This window comes from Alexandromys fortis, unplaced genomic scaffold, assembly GCF_014885135.2.
Source record: "Alexandromys fortis isolate MF-2015 unplaced genomic scaffold, M_Fortis_MF-2015_v1.1 scaffold_10, whole genome shotgun sequence".
Lineage (NCBI taxonomy): Eukaryota > Metazoa > Chordata > Mammalia > Rodentia > Cricetidae > Alexandromys > Alexandromys fortis.
The window spans coordinates 9,603,826-9,623,450 of NW_026067895.1; the positions used below are offsets into that span (position 1 = coordinate 9,603,826).

Sequence of the window (19,625 nt, forward strand, 5' to 3'; positions counted from 1 at the left end):
TCACCAAGGCCAGCTAACCTGGGTCTGAATAAGCCTGGGTTAAAACCGGTCTCACTGAACATAGAGGACAATGAGGACTACTGAGACATCAAGAACAATGGCAATGGGTTTTTGATCCTATTGCATGTATTGGCTTTGTGGGAGCCTAGGCTGTTTGGATGCTCACCTTACGAGACCTGGACAGAGGAGGGTTTTCCTTGGACTTCCCACGGGACAGGAGGGAGGGAGGGGGACATGATTGGGGGGGGGGGAGGGAAAGGGGAGGCGGAGGTGGGGAAGAGACAGAAATATTTAATAAATAAATTTAAAAAAAAAAAGAATATCCTAGGATTACAAAGGATTTCTTTACCTTTTTTTTCTTATACTTTCTCTAGTCTTTTGGTTTAGAGATTTACATTTGTATTTCCTGGGAGAAATTAAACCATTTTGAAGAGTTTCTCTTTATCTTTCACAATGAGTTTGACCTTAAAGCCTATCTTATCTGAAATGACGAATGCTGTTTTTGTTATTGTTGTAAGGCTGTACGTGTGCACAGGCATGTGTGTGCGCGCGCACACACACATTTGCTCGCGCGCGCGCGCACACACACACACACACACCTCAGTTTTACAACACTCAGATTCTGATTTTTTTTTAAAGATCTCATTCTTTTAAAATCTCTTTTGTGGGGGATGTAAGGAATCTTGAGTGAATGTGTCTTACAATGACACAGCCATATCAAGGGCCCCAATGCCTCAGACCTATGGAAATAACAAAGTCTTCCCTGGTAAGATTCATAGGGATGCCAAAGCCCTCCTCTGGTCCAAGTGTGAGTGTCGATGGTGTGTGCAGAAACTGTCAAGCACAGCTTCCTCTTCAGTGATGGCTGCAGCCTGAGACTGCTCCCTACAGAGACCTCCTGCCCAGATTAGCTATCCCTGCCTCCTTGGTCAGCTGTGGACCATAAAGCCCCCACTCCCACCTTGTTCATCTGTATACAACAAGTATGCCTTCTTGATGCAGATTATAAAATAAACACGCTGAGGTTCTGAGCTGCTGCTGCAGTTGGTGCCGCTATCACAGGGATCACAGTCCACCCCATACCAGCTTTTCCGTCTGTCTGTGTGTCCATCCTCTCTTCAGTCAAGTTTTCAGGACAGCACGCTCTTTGTTTCCATTCCTGTCACACTTTATTTCAGAATCCATCTGGGATGATGTCCCCTGCCCCGACACGATCTTGGGGGATTTCCTCATGTGCGGGCCAGCTGCGGCACTACTTTCCTGTGTCGGCTGCTGGAAACGCTCTTCCGCTTGCTTGCGTTTTACAAGAAGGGTGTCACTGCATTGGGAACTCTAGACTCTAAGTGCTTTGACTCTCGTCCTTTGACCAAAAACTTGTTTGTCAACAAAACAATTACTTCTTTGACTTTCATTTTCTGTTATTCCGGTCTGGTTTATCTAGACATGAGTTAATAATTAATTATATCTTCTGTTTGGCCTTCAAGTTCCATTGCAAGGACGCTTTTCCAGGTTTTGCCTGTACCCCAGGGCCTTCTCCTCTCCTTTCGAGATTAATGAATCATGCTGGAACTGCTCAAGTAACTTTCCAGTCTCACACCTCTCTTCTATTCCCCGCCCCCCGCCCTTCATCTCTCCAGTTGTGTTACATCTGGTTTCTGCAAACATAGCCTAAGTTTGCTAACAATCTCTTCCCCTGTGGATAAAACCATAATGTCTTAATTTCGACTATCATTTTTAGTTCTTTAATTTTAACATCTTGCTTTTTCATTCTGAAGATTTATTTTTATTTATGTGTATGAGCGTTTTGTCTATGTGTTTCTGGGTGTGCACCACATGTGTTCCTGGCGCCCAAGGAGCCCAAAAGAGAGTGTTAGATACTTGGAACTGGAGTAACAGACAGTTAGGAGCCACTTTGTGCTTTGTGGGAAGTGAACCTGGGTCCCTCGCGAAAACAGCAAGTACTTTTAGCTGCAGAGGGCCATCTCTCTAGTCCCCAACATCCTGATTTTAAAAAATAATTAATTTCTAGTTATTTGCTGATAACTTTATGTCTAATGTTTGAATTCCATGAGTATGGTGAAAATAATTGTTTTACAGCTGGTCAGATGCATTCCCATATAGCTGGTCTCTTTTGACTATAGAGAAGGTTTGTTGATTCTGGTACATATGCTTTGTCTTTCTAGGTGACCTGCAAACCCTCACTTGCGGTCCATCTTGTTTGAAAAGGGGTTATACACATACCATGAGGCATCAGACCCTGTCAGCTTCCTCCATTTCCTTCTGGGAGATTTCTGGAGGACCCAGCAGTTATTGAACTTAAGGCTCTTTGATTTCCACCTTTATCATGTTCTCTTCGCGTTACCCCCTAGCACAGGGTTGCCATGAGGATCTCCTGCCTTTGGTGGGAGCTCTACTTATTTTTCCTGCAGCCACAGGAACCTGCCACCGGTCTGCCTCACTGAGGTCTCTTTGGCTAATCCTTTTCATAGCAGAGCTGGTTGTAACGGAGCAGGCTGTCCACCTGGCCCCCTTGTCGGTCACCTAGACCCCGTGTAAATAGGCAAATGTCCTAGACAGAAAGGGTCCTGGCTCATCTCCCAAACTCCATCTCCTTGTTTCTGCTACTGCTTTATGTGACTGGTGGTGATGGATATCTCTAAAAATATGTTTTTATGGTTGTCTTTCTGTTTGTTTTCATCGTCTGATTTCCAGATGCCTTGAATTACCTAGACCATTGCTACCAGAAGCTAGCAACCTTTCGCACAAGGTTTGTTCTATTTTCTAATTATATTACTGCCAATTAAAATATAATATATATGAAAATTAAAATACTTTATCTTAAAACCAGAAAATTTAGCAACCTTGATGTTATATATTAATATAACTGGAGAGGGGTTGGTGTTTCCCAAATTTTTACCCCACCCTACTGTCTTAAACACCCCAGTAGATACTCAGGGCCTGTGTTGGTGGGTTTCTGAGTTTTTTTTACCATGAAAAGCAACAATGGAACAGAGACAGTAAAATAATGCCAGTATGAGTGAGAGAGCATGGATTATACCTCGATAACCACACACCCAAAGATCTAGGACATTCTCATTTATTTATTTTTTCTCTTTTTTCCGACATAGATTCTTGCTATGAACTTGAAGACCATTAGGGAAGGCTGACAGATTAACACGGAGCCCAGAAACCTTTAGAGGAAGAAGGAACTGAGGTCCCCGTCACCGGCACTGGTCCCAAGGATGCAAACTCTCAGCAGGGACTCCTCTGAACTGACCATGGCTCAGGCACAGATCTGTAATCTACAACTGTCCCCAAGCACCTGGTCCTTCCCCAGGGTACACAGCAGCCTGACAAACAACAGTAAGACGGTCTGATTCTTCTCTTAGGAATAATACTTTTATTTATTTCTTTGAGAATTTTGTAAGCAAGAAAAAAAAACATATTTGCTTTCCTGTCAAACACCCCATTTCTACATGTCGATAACTCATAATAATGTAGATAAGGTAATAGAAAAGTTCCCTGCAAATCAAAGCATCACGGTATCAAGGCTCTAATCATTGGCACATAGTAATAGTAGGAGATAGGTATTTAGTATGGATAGACCATAGAACAGGAAGAAAGACATTGTGCAAGGCAAGGGGAGAAATCGAGGGATAGGTCAAAATAAAGAGTGACTAGACCACAAAGTGATATTTGGATATCACTCGGTAGGTCAATCATTTCCTTTGGAATATATGTATTTTAATTGACTACTGATACTTAAACTGGAAGACAAAGACAACTCAGACAGAAAACAGACATATTATTTTGCTAAATAAATATTTGTAAACAAAAGAAAAAGAAAGAAAGACAAACTAGGGTGAGAGGAATGGGCTGAACAGAGATACCCAGGCCCTGGGTCTATGGTGACAAGGACAGTTCTCACTGAGAACTCTTTCCTCCTCTTTCTCTTTCATCCTAGGAACTGCCAAGGCCCAGGCAAGGACTTCAATAGGTTCAATGTTGGAGGTCCAGCACCACCATGTCTTTTCAGGCCAACCCTTGGTAAGGCCATTCTGGATGGGTAATACTGCTTCTCTCTCTCTCTCTCTCTCTCTCTCTCTCTCTCTCTCTCTCTCTCTCTCTGTGTGTGTGTGTGTGTGTGTGTGTGTGTGTGGAGAGGAGTTAGCAGACTCTCTGTACAGCTTCTCTCCCACAGCCTGCTTTACACAGCTGCTGTGCTGTGTGCTAGTCCCCAGCGCCTAGAGGACATTACATCCTAAGAGGGCTAGTCCGCTGGAAGAGAAAAAGATGTCAGAGTTAGACCCATCATCCTGCTAATTTGGGATTGCACCGCTTGAGGATGAGACCTGGGAACTCTCCTGGGGGATGCGTTGGTTTTCAGTGATTCTGTGCCAGACTGAAGGGTGCTCTCAATACTCCAGGGCATTTTTCAGAGGTGGAGGAGCATCTCCATATTTTTGAGTGGCGTGTAGCACAACACCATAGTTAAGACCATAACTTTGGGGCCAGAATCTAGGTTCAAATACCAGTTGTGCTATTTTTAAACCATAGGTAATTTAGGTTTTCAGAGCCAATGTTTTCTCATATGTAAAACATAAATGGTTCACGTAAGCACCTGTGGCTACCAATGACATTGGGATGTGGTAGCAATAAAATATGACATGCAGAAACCCACACCATTCTATGTAGCAAAAACATGCTATATGCTGATGATGACTATTTTTGTTTTTCTTGAAGAAGGAAGTGTACATGCCATACTAGTAGGTAGGACCAAGAACATTTTCTTCTATCCTGACAGGCTGACCTTTAGAACAGAGACAGCAAACCTCTTCCTTTATCTCCCTTTATCAACAAAATAAAGTTCATTTATCTTTTCTAATGAAAGATAAGATTAAAAAGAGATCAAGAACGTGAGAGAGTTCTCAGTTCTTTGAACAAAGGCCACTTAACTCTGCTGCACCCTAGGCCAGTGAGGGGCCCAGCCTACTTTCTGTTCCCTGCCCTGATCCCTGTAGCCAGCCAGAGGGAACACCCATCAGATTGTAGTTGGAGCAGACAATGATGAAAACAGTGGGGACAGACTGTCCCAGCCATTGACAAGGTGTTCCCTATGGGTATTAGCTTCCTAGGGCAACAGCAAGGATAGCTATGTTGAAGACTGGATAGCCCAACATTGGTTGAACTGCAGGGGCATAGAAAAAGGAAAAGGTTTACCATGAAGGTTGCTTGAGTCTCACGAAGCAGACAGCTCAGCAGGGCACTCGTGCATGCCACAGACCAAGGATGGAAAGGAGCCCACCACAGCAGAGGAGTTTTCCTTGCAGTACAAAGTCATTAGAGGGGTTCATGGATGGTCACTATACATTTTATGAGTATACTTAATCACAGGAGCATGGCTTCTTTTCCTTATTCTTTTCCTTCCTTCCTTCCTTCCTTCCTTCCTTCCTTCCTTCCTTCCTTCCTTTCTTCTTACATTCTGTGCCTTTAAGACTCAGCTGTCAAACAAACCTTAAGTGTTTTAAATAATTGCCTTTTCCAGAGTAATTCGTGCTGTGCTAGACTGTCTATCAACAAATTCAGCAAGACTTCCGTGTTTTGGAAAACTTTCAAATTAGAAGTTTCCTCACTTCATCCAGGGCTTATTTTGACTCTCTCAGCTTAGCTAAGATAACCATGAAAGAAAACAAGCTCATTTGTGGATTGACACGGAGGTAAGGTTTCCATGGAGACCCAAAATGAAACTGATCTTGTTTCCCTTTTTGTGAATTGGCCTGAAAAACAGGAAGGAATCTTCCCAGACTCTCAGAAATTTCTTCCCTTGGGTTGTTTTCTACACTCCTGGTAATTTTCCAGGTGTAGGAAGGCATGGCAGAGGTCATTCCCCTCACAACTACATGGGAGTTGGGCTGGCATTTGAAGACTTATCTGCTAGGCAGAGGCAGAAGAAATAAGGATCTCAAAGGTCATCTCCAGAAGACTTCTCTGACTGTAAGGTACACATGAGTCACCTGCGAGCTTATGACAGTGCAGAATCTGCTCAGTGAGTCTGAGAAGGGACCCAAGCCCGCAATTCTTAGATTTTTGGTTGCAAGTTTAGCTTTTAATGGTTGAGCCATCTCTCCAAACCTTAGCCTGCAATTCTAAGAAGCAGCCTGCTGCCGTGGATCAAGGATCCATTGGGAAGTGAAGTCTCCATTGGGATCCATTGGGCAGAAGTTTGATAAACATAAAAATATACTTGCTTTGTAATTCCTTATCATTGTTTTACTTGATAAAAGTGAATTCGTAATAACTGCCAATTCTGAACCCTGTTATGAATTAGACAATGTTAACACAAGTGGGGGGGGGGGGGACCAGTTTCCTCATCTATAGACAAACACTCACAGAGTCAGGGACAGTGTGACACATACAGCTGGAGAATCTCAGGACTACATCATCAAAGTGTCTTAACATTCTGGGAACACTACACTGGCCATCCTGACTGTAGCTCCTGAACATGGGCCTAAAGCAAAGAACAGAACACCAGAACAGACCCATTGCTTGGCGGGGATGCTGACTTTGGAAGTGAATCTGGGAGTTACCATTAAGGCATCTGTCCCTGGTGACCCTCCAAGGGAAGCTTGTTCACACTAGTGTAGCTTGTTCACACTGGTGCAGCTTGTTCACACTAGTGCAGCTTGTTCACACTGGTGCAGCTTGTTCACACTAGTGTAGCTTGTTCACACTGGTGTAGCTTGGGCAGCTGCTAACAGTTTGGCATGGTTCGCATTCAGACTTTTCTTTCTCCGTCCCATTTAACTGTTTCATCCGGCGTAGGTAAAATAGCATTCGTCTGTAAACCATGTCAAAGCAACTGCTTAAAGTGAAAAGAAAGAGGAGGAGGAGGAGGAGAAGAACCTTTCCAATAGGAAGCGAAATACCTGAAAAAATTAGACTTCAAAAGCTAAATATATTTTAAAACATTTCCATGTTTGGTTATACTCAAAAGCTAAGAAGTTCAATCTCATGAGGGTCCAGTGTGCAGATTTTTATAAAATCTCGAAATTCATCCAGATTCACAAATACACATAAATGCTAGTATAATTTTGCCTTTTAAAAAAATAGTTGGTTTTTATTTTATATGCATTAATATTTGCCTGAATGTACATGCAGTGCCCACAGAGGCCAGAAGAGGGGGTAGGATCCCCTGGGATTAGAGTCACAGCAGCCTGTGAATTATCATGTAGATGCTGAGATTTAAACACAGGTCCCCTGAAAGAGCAGCCAGTATTCTTAACCATGGAGTCATCTTTCTGGTCCTGTAATTTTGCCTTTTTAAAAATAAAAATCTTTAGACGAAGACATTCGGATGCATGCATCACTACTGTAACCTGAAACTGTGACCAGCTGTCATTTTCAGAAGCTGGAAAGAAAAGGCTCGCATGGGACAGCCCTTAGTCTAAAGCTGGCCTTCTCTCAGTTTCGGTATAGCCTATGAAATAAAAACAGCTTTTATGCTATTAACTGATTTTTTTTTATTTTTTTATTTTTTTACAAAAATCTACCCAAAGATATTATGACCTGTTAAAATCTGAAACTCAAGTTTTGGTACCCATAAATGTAGTTCCGTTGGGATGCCAGCCTCACTGATTTGACCATGTGGACTGCTTTTTTTAGCAGTCAAGAAGTTGCACATAGACCAGGGGAATTGTGCCCACCTCCCCACAACATCCCTACATTGCAGTCCCAATGCTACCTTATTTGGGGACAGATCATTAAGTTAAACCAAGGTCACTAATTACATTATGACATATGCTATTTTTTGAATTTTAAATGTCTGCCAAAGGCCCATTTGTTAAACTCTCAGTCTCCAGTCTGAATTAGAGGTTAGTAAAAGAAAGTTAGGCCACCAGGCACTTGCCATGAAAGGGACTTTTGTGACAATGGTCTCTGCTGTTGCTTTGGCTTTCCTACCGTCATGGAGGAAGCAGTTTTGCTCTGTCATGCATTTCCCGCCCTGACATGTTGCCCCTACTGGAAGGCGGAAGAGTCAGCCAAGCATAGACTAAAGCCTCTGGAACCAAAAGTCTCTCCTTCTCAGCTGTCTGCCCCGGGTGCTTTGCCCTGGTGATGGAGCGCTGACGTCACTGGTGTTCTTAGACAAAGGTGGGATTAGGACACTGAAACATCAGAGACAGAGAAGGCAACTGTGTTCTCACCGGGAAGGAAGGCCTAGAACAGCCCATTCCTCAGAGCCCCTAGAACAGCGTTCCTCAACCTTCCTAACGCTGTGACCCTTTAAACAGGGTGCTTTATGCTGTGGTGACTCCAACCATAAACTTACTTCATTGCCATTTTGTAACTGTAATTTTGCTGTTGTTATGAATCGTAATGTAAATATCTGATGTGTTGGATATCTGACCTTCAACCCCTGTGAAAGGATCATTCGACCCAAAGAAGGTCACGACCCACAGGTTGAGAACCACTGCCCTGGGAGGAACCAACCCTTTGGATACCTGGACCTTAAACTTCTCTCCAGACTTGTGACATGGTGAGTTTCTCTTGCTCTGTGACATCAGTTCTCGCAAACTAGTGCCGCTAGCCAAGACCCCACACTTTACTAACAGACCGTTTGAGGGAAGCTTGCCGGCACCTGCTCTCGGACGCTAATCATTCTGGTCAAGTCGGTAAATTTAACAAGAACATGCCTGCTGATCAGCAACAGAGACTTCAGAAACCCTTCCTTTGATGAACCCACCCACCTTCCATTATCTCCCCCCCAACCCACTCGGGAGTTTATTATGTCCACGCGGTAGAAATGGCCCACAAATGGCGCATCTGCCTGGATAAATTGAGTCACCGAGCAAGTCCCGCTCCATGTGCCTTGCTTTGAGTCAGGAAGACCTTGAATTTGCTCCACACTCTCTGTGGATGAAGGGGCCCTGAAAGATGGTTAACGTGCAGTAGCAGAGACTCATAAGCTCATCTCCAGCCTTCCCCACAGCACAGAATGAGTAGAAGGGCACAGGCCCTGGCAGCTTCTTCTAAGAGTCAGGTTTCCAGACACTGTCAGCTCCAAGGGAAGCCTCCCTAGAATCCTGCCCACATTATTATTAACTTTAAAGAGGAGGTGCAGGGGAGGAAACAATAACAAAAGCTGGGATTTATTAAGCAAATTCATGAGGCATGCATGGGACAAACTTTTTACAGGAATAATCCGATTTACAGGTGGTTATAAAAATCCCATAAAATAAAAGGCGTCTGAGTAGTCCATTTGGAATGCTCTGATCAAATGACCGATATCCAAACAAGCTATGCACTCCTGTGGAACTGGAAAATGGAAGAAACAGGGCTAAAAAACCACACTCTTGGCTCTGAAACTTGACCTCCGACTCAGATACCATCACTATGACACTAACTATATGTAAATGACAAACAAACAGAAAACAGGACCTTGCTGGAGCATCTTCCCAAATTTTAGCCACCGGAAGAACCGGCTGGCTCTACCATTTTATCTCTTCATGTAGCCTGTCTGTTTAATCTGATACATTGGTAAGCCAGGGCCTCACTGCTATGGGAGAGACTGCCCTCCTGGAGCTGCCTAAGTCTTAGAGATACCCAACAGCTTACACACTAGCGTGCCCTCCACCTGCAGGCCAGTGGCTCACTTCATTAAGTTTATACTGAAGCCACTGTTTTCCTGTCCTGCATCCCCCAAAGCCATACACAAAGCAGTTAGGGACAGGCCCTGTGCTCTGGACGGAGCCTCCTGGAATTAGTCGAACTAGTCAGTCCTCAACTTGCTTCTGGCCTAGCCTACTCTTATCCCAGAAAAATAATAGTGGCTTCAGCCCAAGGCTTCCCCTTGCTTCTTCTGCCTCCCAGCCGCCGCTCATACACTCTGTGTGATCTGGTGGGGTGTGTGTGCCCCCCACTTTAGGACTGTGAGTGATATATCATTTCGTCAACTGGTAGTTATCTCCTGATCTGCTGGCCCTTTTATATCTGACAACAATGGAACCATGACTTGAAGCCACTCTCGTAGTCTCTCTGTTCCTAAACTGCGGAGTACAGAGGCCTCAGCCAACCAAACAGCACTGCACGGGACAATTTCTACCAACAGAAATGCTCAAAGATGAGCTCCCTCCCGTCCCAAGCTACTTAGAACCAGGACTTCATTACCCCTTTTGGTATTTTCCTCCATCCCAAGACCAAATATTCTGCCATCAAAATACCCCCACCCTCACCCCAAGCTCCCTTTAGATCCCAGCATTCCTGGGAAGCAAAAACAGGGACAAGGGACTCCCCTGTTGAGTATCTTGCACAGAATTATTTCTCAATATGGCAGTAGGATAGTGGACTTCGAACGAGCTGAGCCAGCTGACCGCCTCTCTGGCAGAAATGCCATCTCCCATGCCAGTGCATGGCTGCGGTGAAGTCTGGCAGTGCCCTCTCCAGGTGCCAGTTGAAGACACGGAGTCCAGGGCTTTCTGCCAAAGACCTCAGGCCCTGACCAGAATCCCTGTGGACATTTGTGCACTGGGATGCACTCCGGCTTCTGGGCAAAGGCAATGATCTACTAGCCACACCAAAAGGTACTGCCTGAAAGAAGTCCTGGATCACCACCAGCCGCGAGACTTGGGCAGCTTTCTATGAAAAGGCAGGCGTGGAAATGCTGCCTTGCTGTGCAGTGGGACGAAAGACGCTAGAAAAGCCAGACAGGACCGGCCACAGCTTGTCAAACCCATTCATCCGGCCAGGAGTTGTGATTAGTGACCTTCTGTACTTGCGTGGCCAGCACAATTTCATTCATGCTTTCTTCTGAGGCCGAGTAAATAAGATCCGGCAAGATTTGATGATGTGTGGACATAGACCGCATGGGTTTAACCAATGGCTGGTTAACAGCCTGTGTGCTTTGGACACGGCCATGCTGAGGCTCAGCGCAAACTGGCTGGTGATAGTTGACATTGTATCTGAATTTTAGAAAATCAGTTGAGCAGCAGAAGGATCAGATCTTAAATGTTATATTTCCTTATATTCATTTAAAAGTTAGCTTTGTTTTTGTTTTGAACTATGTGTATCAAGTAAAAATGGGACAATTCATTAGGATTTCTAAACCTTAAGCTAAACCCAACCTGAGTCCAAGGTCCAGGTACAATACTCTACTCCTCTGTGATCTTTTCTTAAGGCCACTAGGTTTTCTGGACAGGTTGTCAGCTTGAGAGTCTGTCCTGAGCTTTGGAAAGAGAGCCTCTTCTGTTTCTGCTACTCTATCTGAGATGTAAGATGGGCTCTGTCACAGGATTGGCATGAGGGATAAGCATAAGCGGTGTCTGTTTCTCACAGGTTCTGGGCAGGGGACAGTGTGGGTGGACAGGCTCGTCATACACTCGGTACCTTGAAGAGAGTTCTGATCACAAAGGCTGGTTGAGGAAAGAGTCCATTGTCATCAAAACTCTAAACAGCTCTCGTGTGTGACACCCTGGAAAACGTCAGCCGAACTCTCAGTCTGAAGGAGGTTTTCACAGAGACTCGCAGCTCCAGAGAAATAACACAGAAATGGATGGGTTGGAGTCTGGATATCACATTAAGGCCAGAAAAAGAAGGACTGTGGGTCTGGTGTTTTTTGTTTGTTTGTTTTTAAATTGCTTTTGTTTGGGGTTTTGGTTTTCCTCAGGACATAATTCAGCTAAACCAATAGAAACGTAAGAAAGCCTGTAAAGCAGGGCTGGGGACATGACTCTGTAGGATAAGCACTTGCTGGGCCAACTCAAGAACCTAAGTTCAGATCTCCATTGCCCACCACCCACATCAACTATACACACTTGTATGGGGCAGGTGTGTGCGCATGCGCACACACGCACACACGGTGATGGGGGAGGGAAGGGGAGGAGGAAGGGAGGAACAAGACAGTAACAAAAACAATAGAACCTAGATAACTTTTTCTTTGTTGAAGATTAATTCTCCAAGTGGCAGATTTGTGAAAGACAGTTTCTTTCTGCACCACTAGAGGGAAATCTAACCCACCCACTAGAACATGACCCCTCTCTCTCTCTCTCTCTCTCTCTCTCTCTCTCTCTCTCTCTCTCTCTCTCTCTCTCTCAACAGTATTGGCATTTTAAGGCTGAAAAATACTTTGAGACATTATCTTAATCAATCCTCTGCATTCTTGGCCATATTTTAAAATTATTATTTGAATCTCCATGGTTATAGAGACTTCAGAAACGCACAAACCAGCCGTCCTAGTGGGGCTAGTGGGAACATCACTATTGGGAACGGAGCCTGACAGCAGATCTGAATCTCCCCTCCTTCAGCTTGAGTTTATTTCCTCAAATTACATATTCATTAGCTATGGCGAACAGCTGGTCATCTTTCAGCACCTCACATTATTTTTAAATTTCTGAAGATGCCTGGGTCATCCATCTCTTCCACGGAAATGAGCCAGCTCCTTAACTCAGCCATGGCGTTTATAGCCCAACTCTCCCGCCACGTCCTCCTTCTCTAAACTCAACCGGGCTCGCTTCCCCCTCCAGTTCTGTGCCCCATCACAGCAACACCTACTAAACTCTGCAGAGAAAAGGAAAATAAAGTATTTCCTCACGGATTTCTTCAGACCTGTGGCTGTTAAGACATTCCTATACAGATTTTCTTTCTAAATAACAAAATGGTAAAAACTATATGTTTATAGTATGACTCAAAAATCATGCTCACTTTCCCTCACGGACGTATAAATACGCATGCACACACGTTCATAGCCACACATGTTTTCATTGTATCATGAAAACGAACTGGCTAAGGAATGCCTATGTGTGTCACTTTGAAGTCTGTTATGTTTCTGACTCTCACATCATAAATACTTCAATTTATAATTCAGTTTTTAATTCTGTTCTTCAAGCCTTTGACTAATAATTCCAGGCTCTTTATTAGCTATAAAACACAACCAGCATGTATTGAGAATATTATCCTTTCAATAAGGTTGTAAAAAGCTACTCATTGCTAATAAAAGCAACGGGGAGAAAACTTGACATTTCCCTGTGTTTGTATGTCTGAAATGGTGAAACCCATATTTGGTTTTTGTTCCCCGTTCCTGGCATAGAGCTAATTCTATTGGGACTTCCTGGGTAATGAGTGTCTGTGTTGATTATATTCCAGCCACACCCAAATTCATACTCACAAGGTGTCTTCAGGCTGGGCACTGCCTGACAAGGACACACCCACATGGTTAGACAGTTTGAACTTGTGGTGACTCCCTGACCCCTATGGGTAAGTTCAACAACCAAGGACAATGGCTTTATCAATCAATCAAGTTAAAGTAATGAAGCTTTCATTAAATCCCCTAAAGAGGGCTGGGAGAACTTGTGGGAAGGTGAGCACAGAGAAACATGGTGTGGGAGGTGGAAGTGGAGGATGTTGAAAGGGTACAGAAGCTCCTCACCCATCCCCATCCCTGGCCCTGCCTATTTCTTCCTTGGCCATGCTTGAGCTGTACCTTCTAGAACAAACCAGTAACAGTCACGTGGAGCCCTTTCCTGAGGTCAGGCAAAATGGAATTGAATTTTACTGAGCTCTTGGGACCCCGTTGATGCTAGAAGCTCAAAGAATTGATAAATGTGGAAAGACGAACCTCTTAACTACTGAGCCATCCTTCCAGGCCCCGAAGGCAGATCTTTTAATAAAATCGAAGTAAACTTCCAGACACAGCATTGAACTCAAGCTCAGGTGAGGAGTCCTCGCCCCTTTGGAATTAACCATTAGTCTGATTGGGAGTCTTTCTTCAAACAAAACCAATCTGGAAATGACCTGTTCCATTGATCCGAACAACTCCTTATCTCAGTTTTCTCTTTTGCAAAACTAGATGATAATCCCACTGTGGGGGCAATGAAACGGGGGTGGGGGGGCAATAGTGTACATAAAGTATCTAGAATCGAGCCGGGTACACTGCAGATAACATTAAACATCAACACTGTGAGCATCTTGACACCTACATCAGGCCAACTGAACCTTTTCATTCCTGCCCTCTTCCTCAGAAGGCCCCATCTGAAAAGCCATACAGTTCTAGACCAGGATGGAAATATATAGCTGGAGTAACCACATGGCCAGCTAAGAGGTGCCAATCACACTGTAAGGATTAATAGATACCTTCACTCTCAAAAGTGCCCTGGCCTGTCCAGTCTCTCCATAGACAACAAAGGGTCTCTATAGTGTCTATTTCTGAACTATAAATGATTATAAGAACTCAGAACGAAATGGCCGGTGGGTTTGAGTGATGCATGAATTAAACATAAAAAGACTCCTGGCATTTTAGTCACTCATCTGCTAGATGCAACTCATCAAAAACACATCAGTTCATCAGTTTCAAGAGTATTGGCTCCTTCCCAAGACTGGAGTAGGCTGGGGTGTGGTTACATCTTGATTAGTCCCAAGCTGACCTTCATTCTCTGATAATCGAGCCCTTAATAAAACTTTCTTCCTTTTCCCTTTGGCTGTATTTTGTGCATTAGCTACTCCACCCATGTGCTCCTATGGACAGGGAGTGTCCAAAGTGAACACAATGAACACAACATTAATTTGGCAACCCTGCGGAGAAGCGGGATGGAAAGAATATGGAAACAACCTTACTGTGACCTGTAGGTAGCTATTAAATTCACAGGCAACTCTTCACAAGTTGCCTGTGAGTTTAATCCATCTCGGTTTGACCCTTTTTACAAATTTCCATCAGCTGGCTTGAGAGCTCACTGGGGTCCTGGTTGCCAGTAAAATAAAAGTAACAGTGTTTGAAAAAACGGTGTGAATTCTCAGCATCTGCCTTTGGGAAGGAAAGCTTCCTTTTCTCAAATGCCAGGGATCATGGCTGGGCAAACACCTTCCCTCCTGCGGCCTTCCCTATGTCCTTCCTCCACTCACCACCAATTCATTGGTAAGTATGGAGAGAATATTTTAAAAAGAGTTTGTGTTGGTGAAGTGGTTACTTGACATCAACTTAAACCCAACGGCACGATCACCTCTGCGAAAGGGCACAGCCCAGACTCTAGCTATAGGGGTTGAGAGTAGCAAGTGAGTACGCAGGTGTCCTGGTTGGATCTCTAGGCTAATTTGAACACTTCCTCCTTGACGTAACAAGTCTAATGTTTAAAGCTGCCTTCCTTGTGTGCTTTAAATGTCTGAGGAAGACACAATCCGTGTGCAAAGTAAAATAGACAGATATCAGTGTGGTATTTGAAGGGAACTCTGTCCTCATGCAAAATAACTAGAATATGGGGGACTACAGCATTGGGGTGGGTAAAACATACAAAATTACTTAATAGAGCTGTAGATTAGAGAGTACTGTAACAGGTGTCTGTGTGTGTTTGTTTGTGTATGTGTGTGTGCGCATGTGCACGTGCACATATGCATGAGGGTGTTCTCTGCAATCTAGGTGAGGTGGCAAAACCAAAGAACAATCTAAGGAAGTACAAACCAGCCCTTCCCTGTTAGGCCGCTTGTCAGTACTGACCCTTAGCTTGAATGTCACATCTTTATCTCTGTTAATGGCTAACCAAAGCTTCATCCTCTCAGGGCTCTCAGGAGCAAAAACCAGTTTGTGGCAGAAAGCAGCATTGCCTAAAACCTCCAGTGGAAGGGCCAAAATGGAGCTGAGCAGTGATTAATGTGGGTAAGCCGCCTATGCCTCCCTCCCCTCTCCCTGCTCCCCCTCCTTTTTCTTCTCTCCCCCTCCCTTCCCTTTTCCTTATGGGGCTAGAATTCTTCGAAATTTGGACTATTATATCATGTTCGTAATGTATTATGCAATAGGGCTTCAGTTAGTGAGTCAAAGATATGTGCTATTTTAACCAGAAACTCTATTTTTGATACAGAACTTTTAGCTAGATCCTATGCTAAGATAAATGTTCTGGGCCTCATCTAGTCGGGTTGAGGGAGGGACTTACTTGTATTAGAGAAGGAGAAAATGACCGTGATCCTAAGAGAAACACTAAGGAAGGGACTCCTCAGCCATTCAAACTGGCAAGCTAGTACACAAACAGGGTGGAAAAAAATGCAGTAATAGGGACTAAAACAAGCACTCTTTATGACTTATTTACCCACACAACCGTCTAAAAGCAGGCCCGTGGAGAACTTTTGGCTTCAAGGAAAAGCATTTCCAAAAGTCCCATTTGCTTTCATGGACCACCTTGGAGACACATTTGTATACAGAAGGCCTAATGGCCCGGATGAAGTCCAGCAAAGGAGGTAAATAAAAATAAGCAAGTGTCTTAACCACTTGTCCTGTGCAAATAGGGAAAAGAATGCTAAGAAAAAAACAGTCTCAAGTCAGAGTGACTCAGAGCTGGGGAGGCCAGGAATATCATTCCTCGCCTACCGCGGAGCTCCTGCCTTTCATCTCGGGTCTCAACATGAGTCTTAGAAGACAGTTTTATTCGGAAAGAGAATGTAAGTCTCCATCTAGTTCTTGCAGGGTTTGGTCCTATCTCGGGTGAAATGTCCTCACTAACAAGTTATTTTGGCAGAGCTTGGCCCATCTCTGCATGGAAAGCTCATAATCCTGAGAGGAAGGGCCAGGACTTGGTCATGGACTCTGTCTACTCATGCCCTGGTGATCCTGAGAATGACCCTCAGGCCTCTCTTTCCCCACGTGGGATGATCTTGTTCTCACAGACCTTTGAGTTATGGAAGCAGGTAGAAGAAGCCACATCATGGTGATGACCAAGTTCATTGAGAGTCTCCAGAGAAAAACAGCAATGAAGAAACTGTACTATTGACAGACCCAGGGGGTTGTCCCAGGAGACAGTACAGAGCTGGAAACACTGAATAGCTGTCCAGTGAGAAACAGCCTGGATTTCTGCTCATCCTCTTTCCCCAAAAGATGCTTAGCTAATGTTTCAGCCCAGGGAAGCACCCACAAAACCAAAACAAAGGAAAGTCACAAGAACACCTGAGAGTATAGCGTGAGGCACCCAACGGAGTGGGTTCTTTTCTGTCTACTCTGTCTGTCTGCCTGCCGTGTTAGTGAATACAGAGGTACAGTGGTTTAGGGCTAAAACATTTGTGAGTACTTCCTCAGTCTGGCAGAGGAAGCCCAGAGTGGTATTTGTATGGTTACCTCAATGCCATGGTTCAATTCAGGGTTTTCCTAATCCCTAAAGGTTAATAATTTACACGAGCACAATCAAGGGTCTAAGAAATTTGTCTTTCTTATGTGTACAATATTTCTTTTCTTATTAGAACCTACGTTAAGCCACAGGACATGGAGGAGAGGTGAGTTATCTGGGTATCAGCCTAGCCCGAATCATCCTGGACCCTGGAGAGAAGTTCTGCTTCAAACACTTCAAGGAGTGAATTAAAATTGTTGGAGGTCACACACAACTCGCCTCCCACTGAAGTTCTAACTATCTCTTTCCGTCAGAGGCCCGTGGGAGCTCTAAGGGAAAACACGCAATGCCAGGAGCAGAGCTCTGATGGTGTACCTGTGGTTCCTGATCGTGACCGCTGGGATCCCTCTCGTAGCTCTCCGCATACAGCCTGATGGTGGCCCGCACACCACTGGAGGAACTGAGCCGGAATATGAGCCGCGATGCATCCGAGAAAATGATCCTCAGGCCCTGCGACCAAGAACATCCCAAATGGCTCAGTGAGCAAGAGAATACACAGGCAGTGATAATCAATGCATGTTGCAGAAATCAGAACAGTCCCATACACCAGAGCCCATCAGGGCCAAGCCAGTCTCTAGTTGGCTCTGGATGTTCACACTCGAGCGCAACACTGCGGTAAACCCAAAAGCTACTTGAGGTTACCCATTTGTTTCTTGATTCTATGTCTGCTGCTTTGTGGCTAATGTGGGCAGATGTGGGCAGATGTTGAAGAGCCAAACTATGACCACATGCTCAGACTTTGTTGGTCTAGAGATATGAGAATTGGAAAAAACAGTGCATACAACAGAAATAGGATAGCATTCAATAAATGTTCTCAAATCTATGGTGTAATCCTTATAAATCTGAACATAACAGTCATTAAGCAAATTATCTATTGCAATAAGAAATATCTGCTCCATCCTGCCCCACCCTACTCCTTTTTTTTTCAGACTAAGTCTTGCCATGTCACCCAAGCTGACTCTGAACTCAAACTCAAGACCCTGTTCCCACCTTACAAGAGCTGGTATCACATGTGTGCACCAACATGCTAAGTAACCGCCCTTGTTTTAAGGCTCAGGTAACCCCCGTATAATTTTAAGCTTAGATTTACCCCTTCCCCATTATCACAGTAGTAGAACTCCATGACGAAATGATCAGGGTTACCCCGTCATCCAGGCTGTGAGTGTTGCTGAGAACATCCTCACCATCTTAGATGACCATTTCTTTCTCACCTAGAAATGCTGGGCACCAGCTTGGGGTCAGGACAGAGCTGGGGCCAGGCGAATTAAGTGCTACCCAATGTTAAATTTGTTTTTAGCTGAGAACATCCCTGTTTTATGTATTGTTTCTCTTTAGTGACAGGAATAGTCAAAATATGACCAGACTTTTATGACCACAAGAACGTATTTGGACTTCTGATGGAAATACATTGTAGGGTAGCTAACAAAGTCTGATCAGTAAAGGATTAGAGATACCAGAGGGAGAAAAAAGAAGCCACAGAGTGTCTACCAGTCACTGTTTCATAAATAGTAGGTGTCTTGGGTGACCTCAGTGACAGACATTTTCCCTACGAAGTTATCATGGAAATGTCCCCGGCCTCCAGTCCTGCTGGCTATGAAGCAACCGTCACTAAAATCACACCGTTCCTGCTATGTGAATCTGAATGCCAGTTCCTTACCCCATCCCAGACCTGACCACGTCTGATACAGGAGGGTGTCTGATCCCATCTGCATGGCTGTTTACTTTTTAAAGGTTTGTCCCAATTCCCAAACACAAAGCTTTTGCTTCTTTTAGAATTATTCAACACAAAGCAATGGGAATCAGCTCCCTTACTGGAAACCAACTACCTGTTTTTCACTGGGTTAACATATGAAAGTGGCCTATGGAGTAAAGCACTGGGCTATGTCCTAGGTATATGAAGGTAAAGGTGCAATGTTTGTCCTTCATCAACCTGGAGTCACCTCTTACAACCATCCGAAACTCATTTCTTAGCTAGCTACCTTTCGCCGCCAGAGAGCTGAACAGTCAACAAATCACAAACAGAGCAAACAAACTGAACGGTGAACATGGAGCTAAAGAATGCATTTCCTACGGTCCAGAAAACGCCTGCTGCAAACGATGTTCACACCAATCACAGGCCACTGGTTGTACTGCATGCTACACAGAGAGGACCATTAGCAATTAGCAGGAAGGAGGAGAGTTGGACTTGAAGAGGTGGTATCGGAGTGAATGGTACCCATCGGCCTACTGAGAATAGCTTACCATCATCTCTCTTTCCTAGAACGCCAACCCTAAGAGCTTAATTGAGAATCAACATTGTTTGAGAAGCCATTACAGACGAACAACATCAGAGTTCTCTGATGCATGCCTTTCCAGACCCTCTCCACCTCCACGCTGCAATTCTACATCCATGTGGAAGGTCAATGTCCATTGTTGACTTCATTTAGAATTACCTAGGAGACACACTTCTGAGTGTGCATCTGTAAGAGTGGTTCCAGAGATGATTCTCTGAGG

The 19,625-nt window shown here is 44.4% G+C and overlaps 1 protein-coding gene and 1 long non-coding RNA gene across 2 annotated transcripts in view; one reads left to right on the forward strand and one right to left on the reverse strand.

Moving 5' to 3' along the window:
- Pgm5 (phosphoglucomutase 5) overlaps positions 1-19,625 on the reverse strand; it is a 145,882-nt gene that overhangs the window by 5,534 nt on the left and 120,723 nt on the right. Inside the window, exon 10 of the mRNA XM_050158512.1 lies at positions 17,448-17,582. Coding sequence (XP_050014469.1) covers positions 17,448-17,582 — 135 coding nt within the window. The remainder of the gene's footprint in view (positions 1-17,447; positions 17,583-19,625) is intronic.
- On the forward strand, positions 322-17,521 carry LOC126511405 (uncharacterized). Its single transcript, XR_007594691.1, has 3 exons — positions 322-15,637; positions 17,206-17,238; positions 17,387-17,521. It is a non-coding gene; the product is annotated as an uncharacterized lncRNA (long non-coding RNA).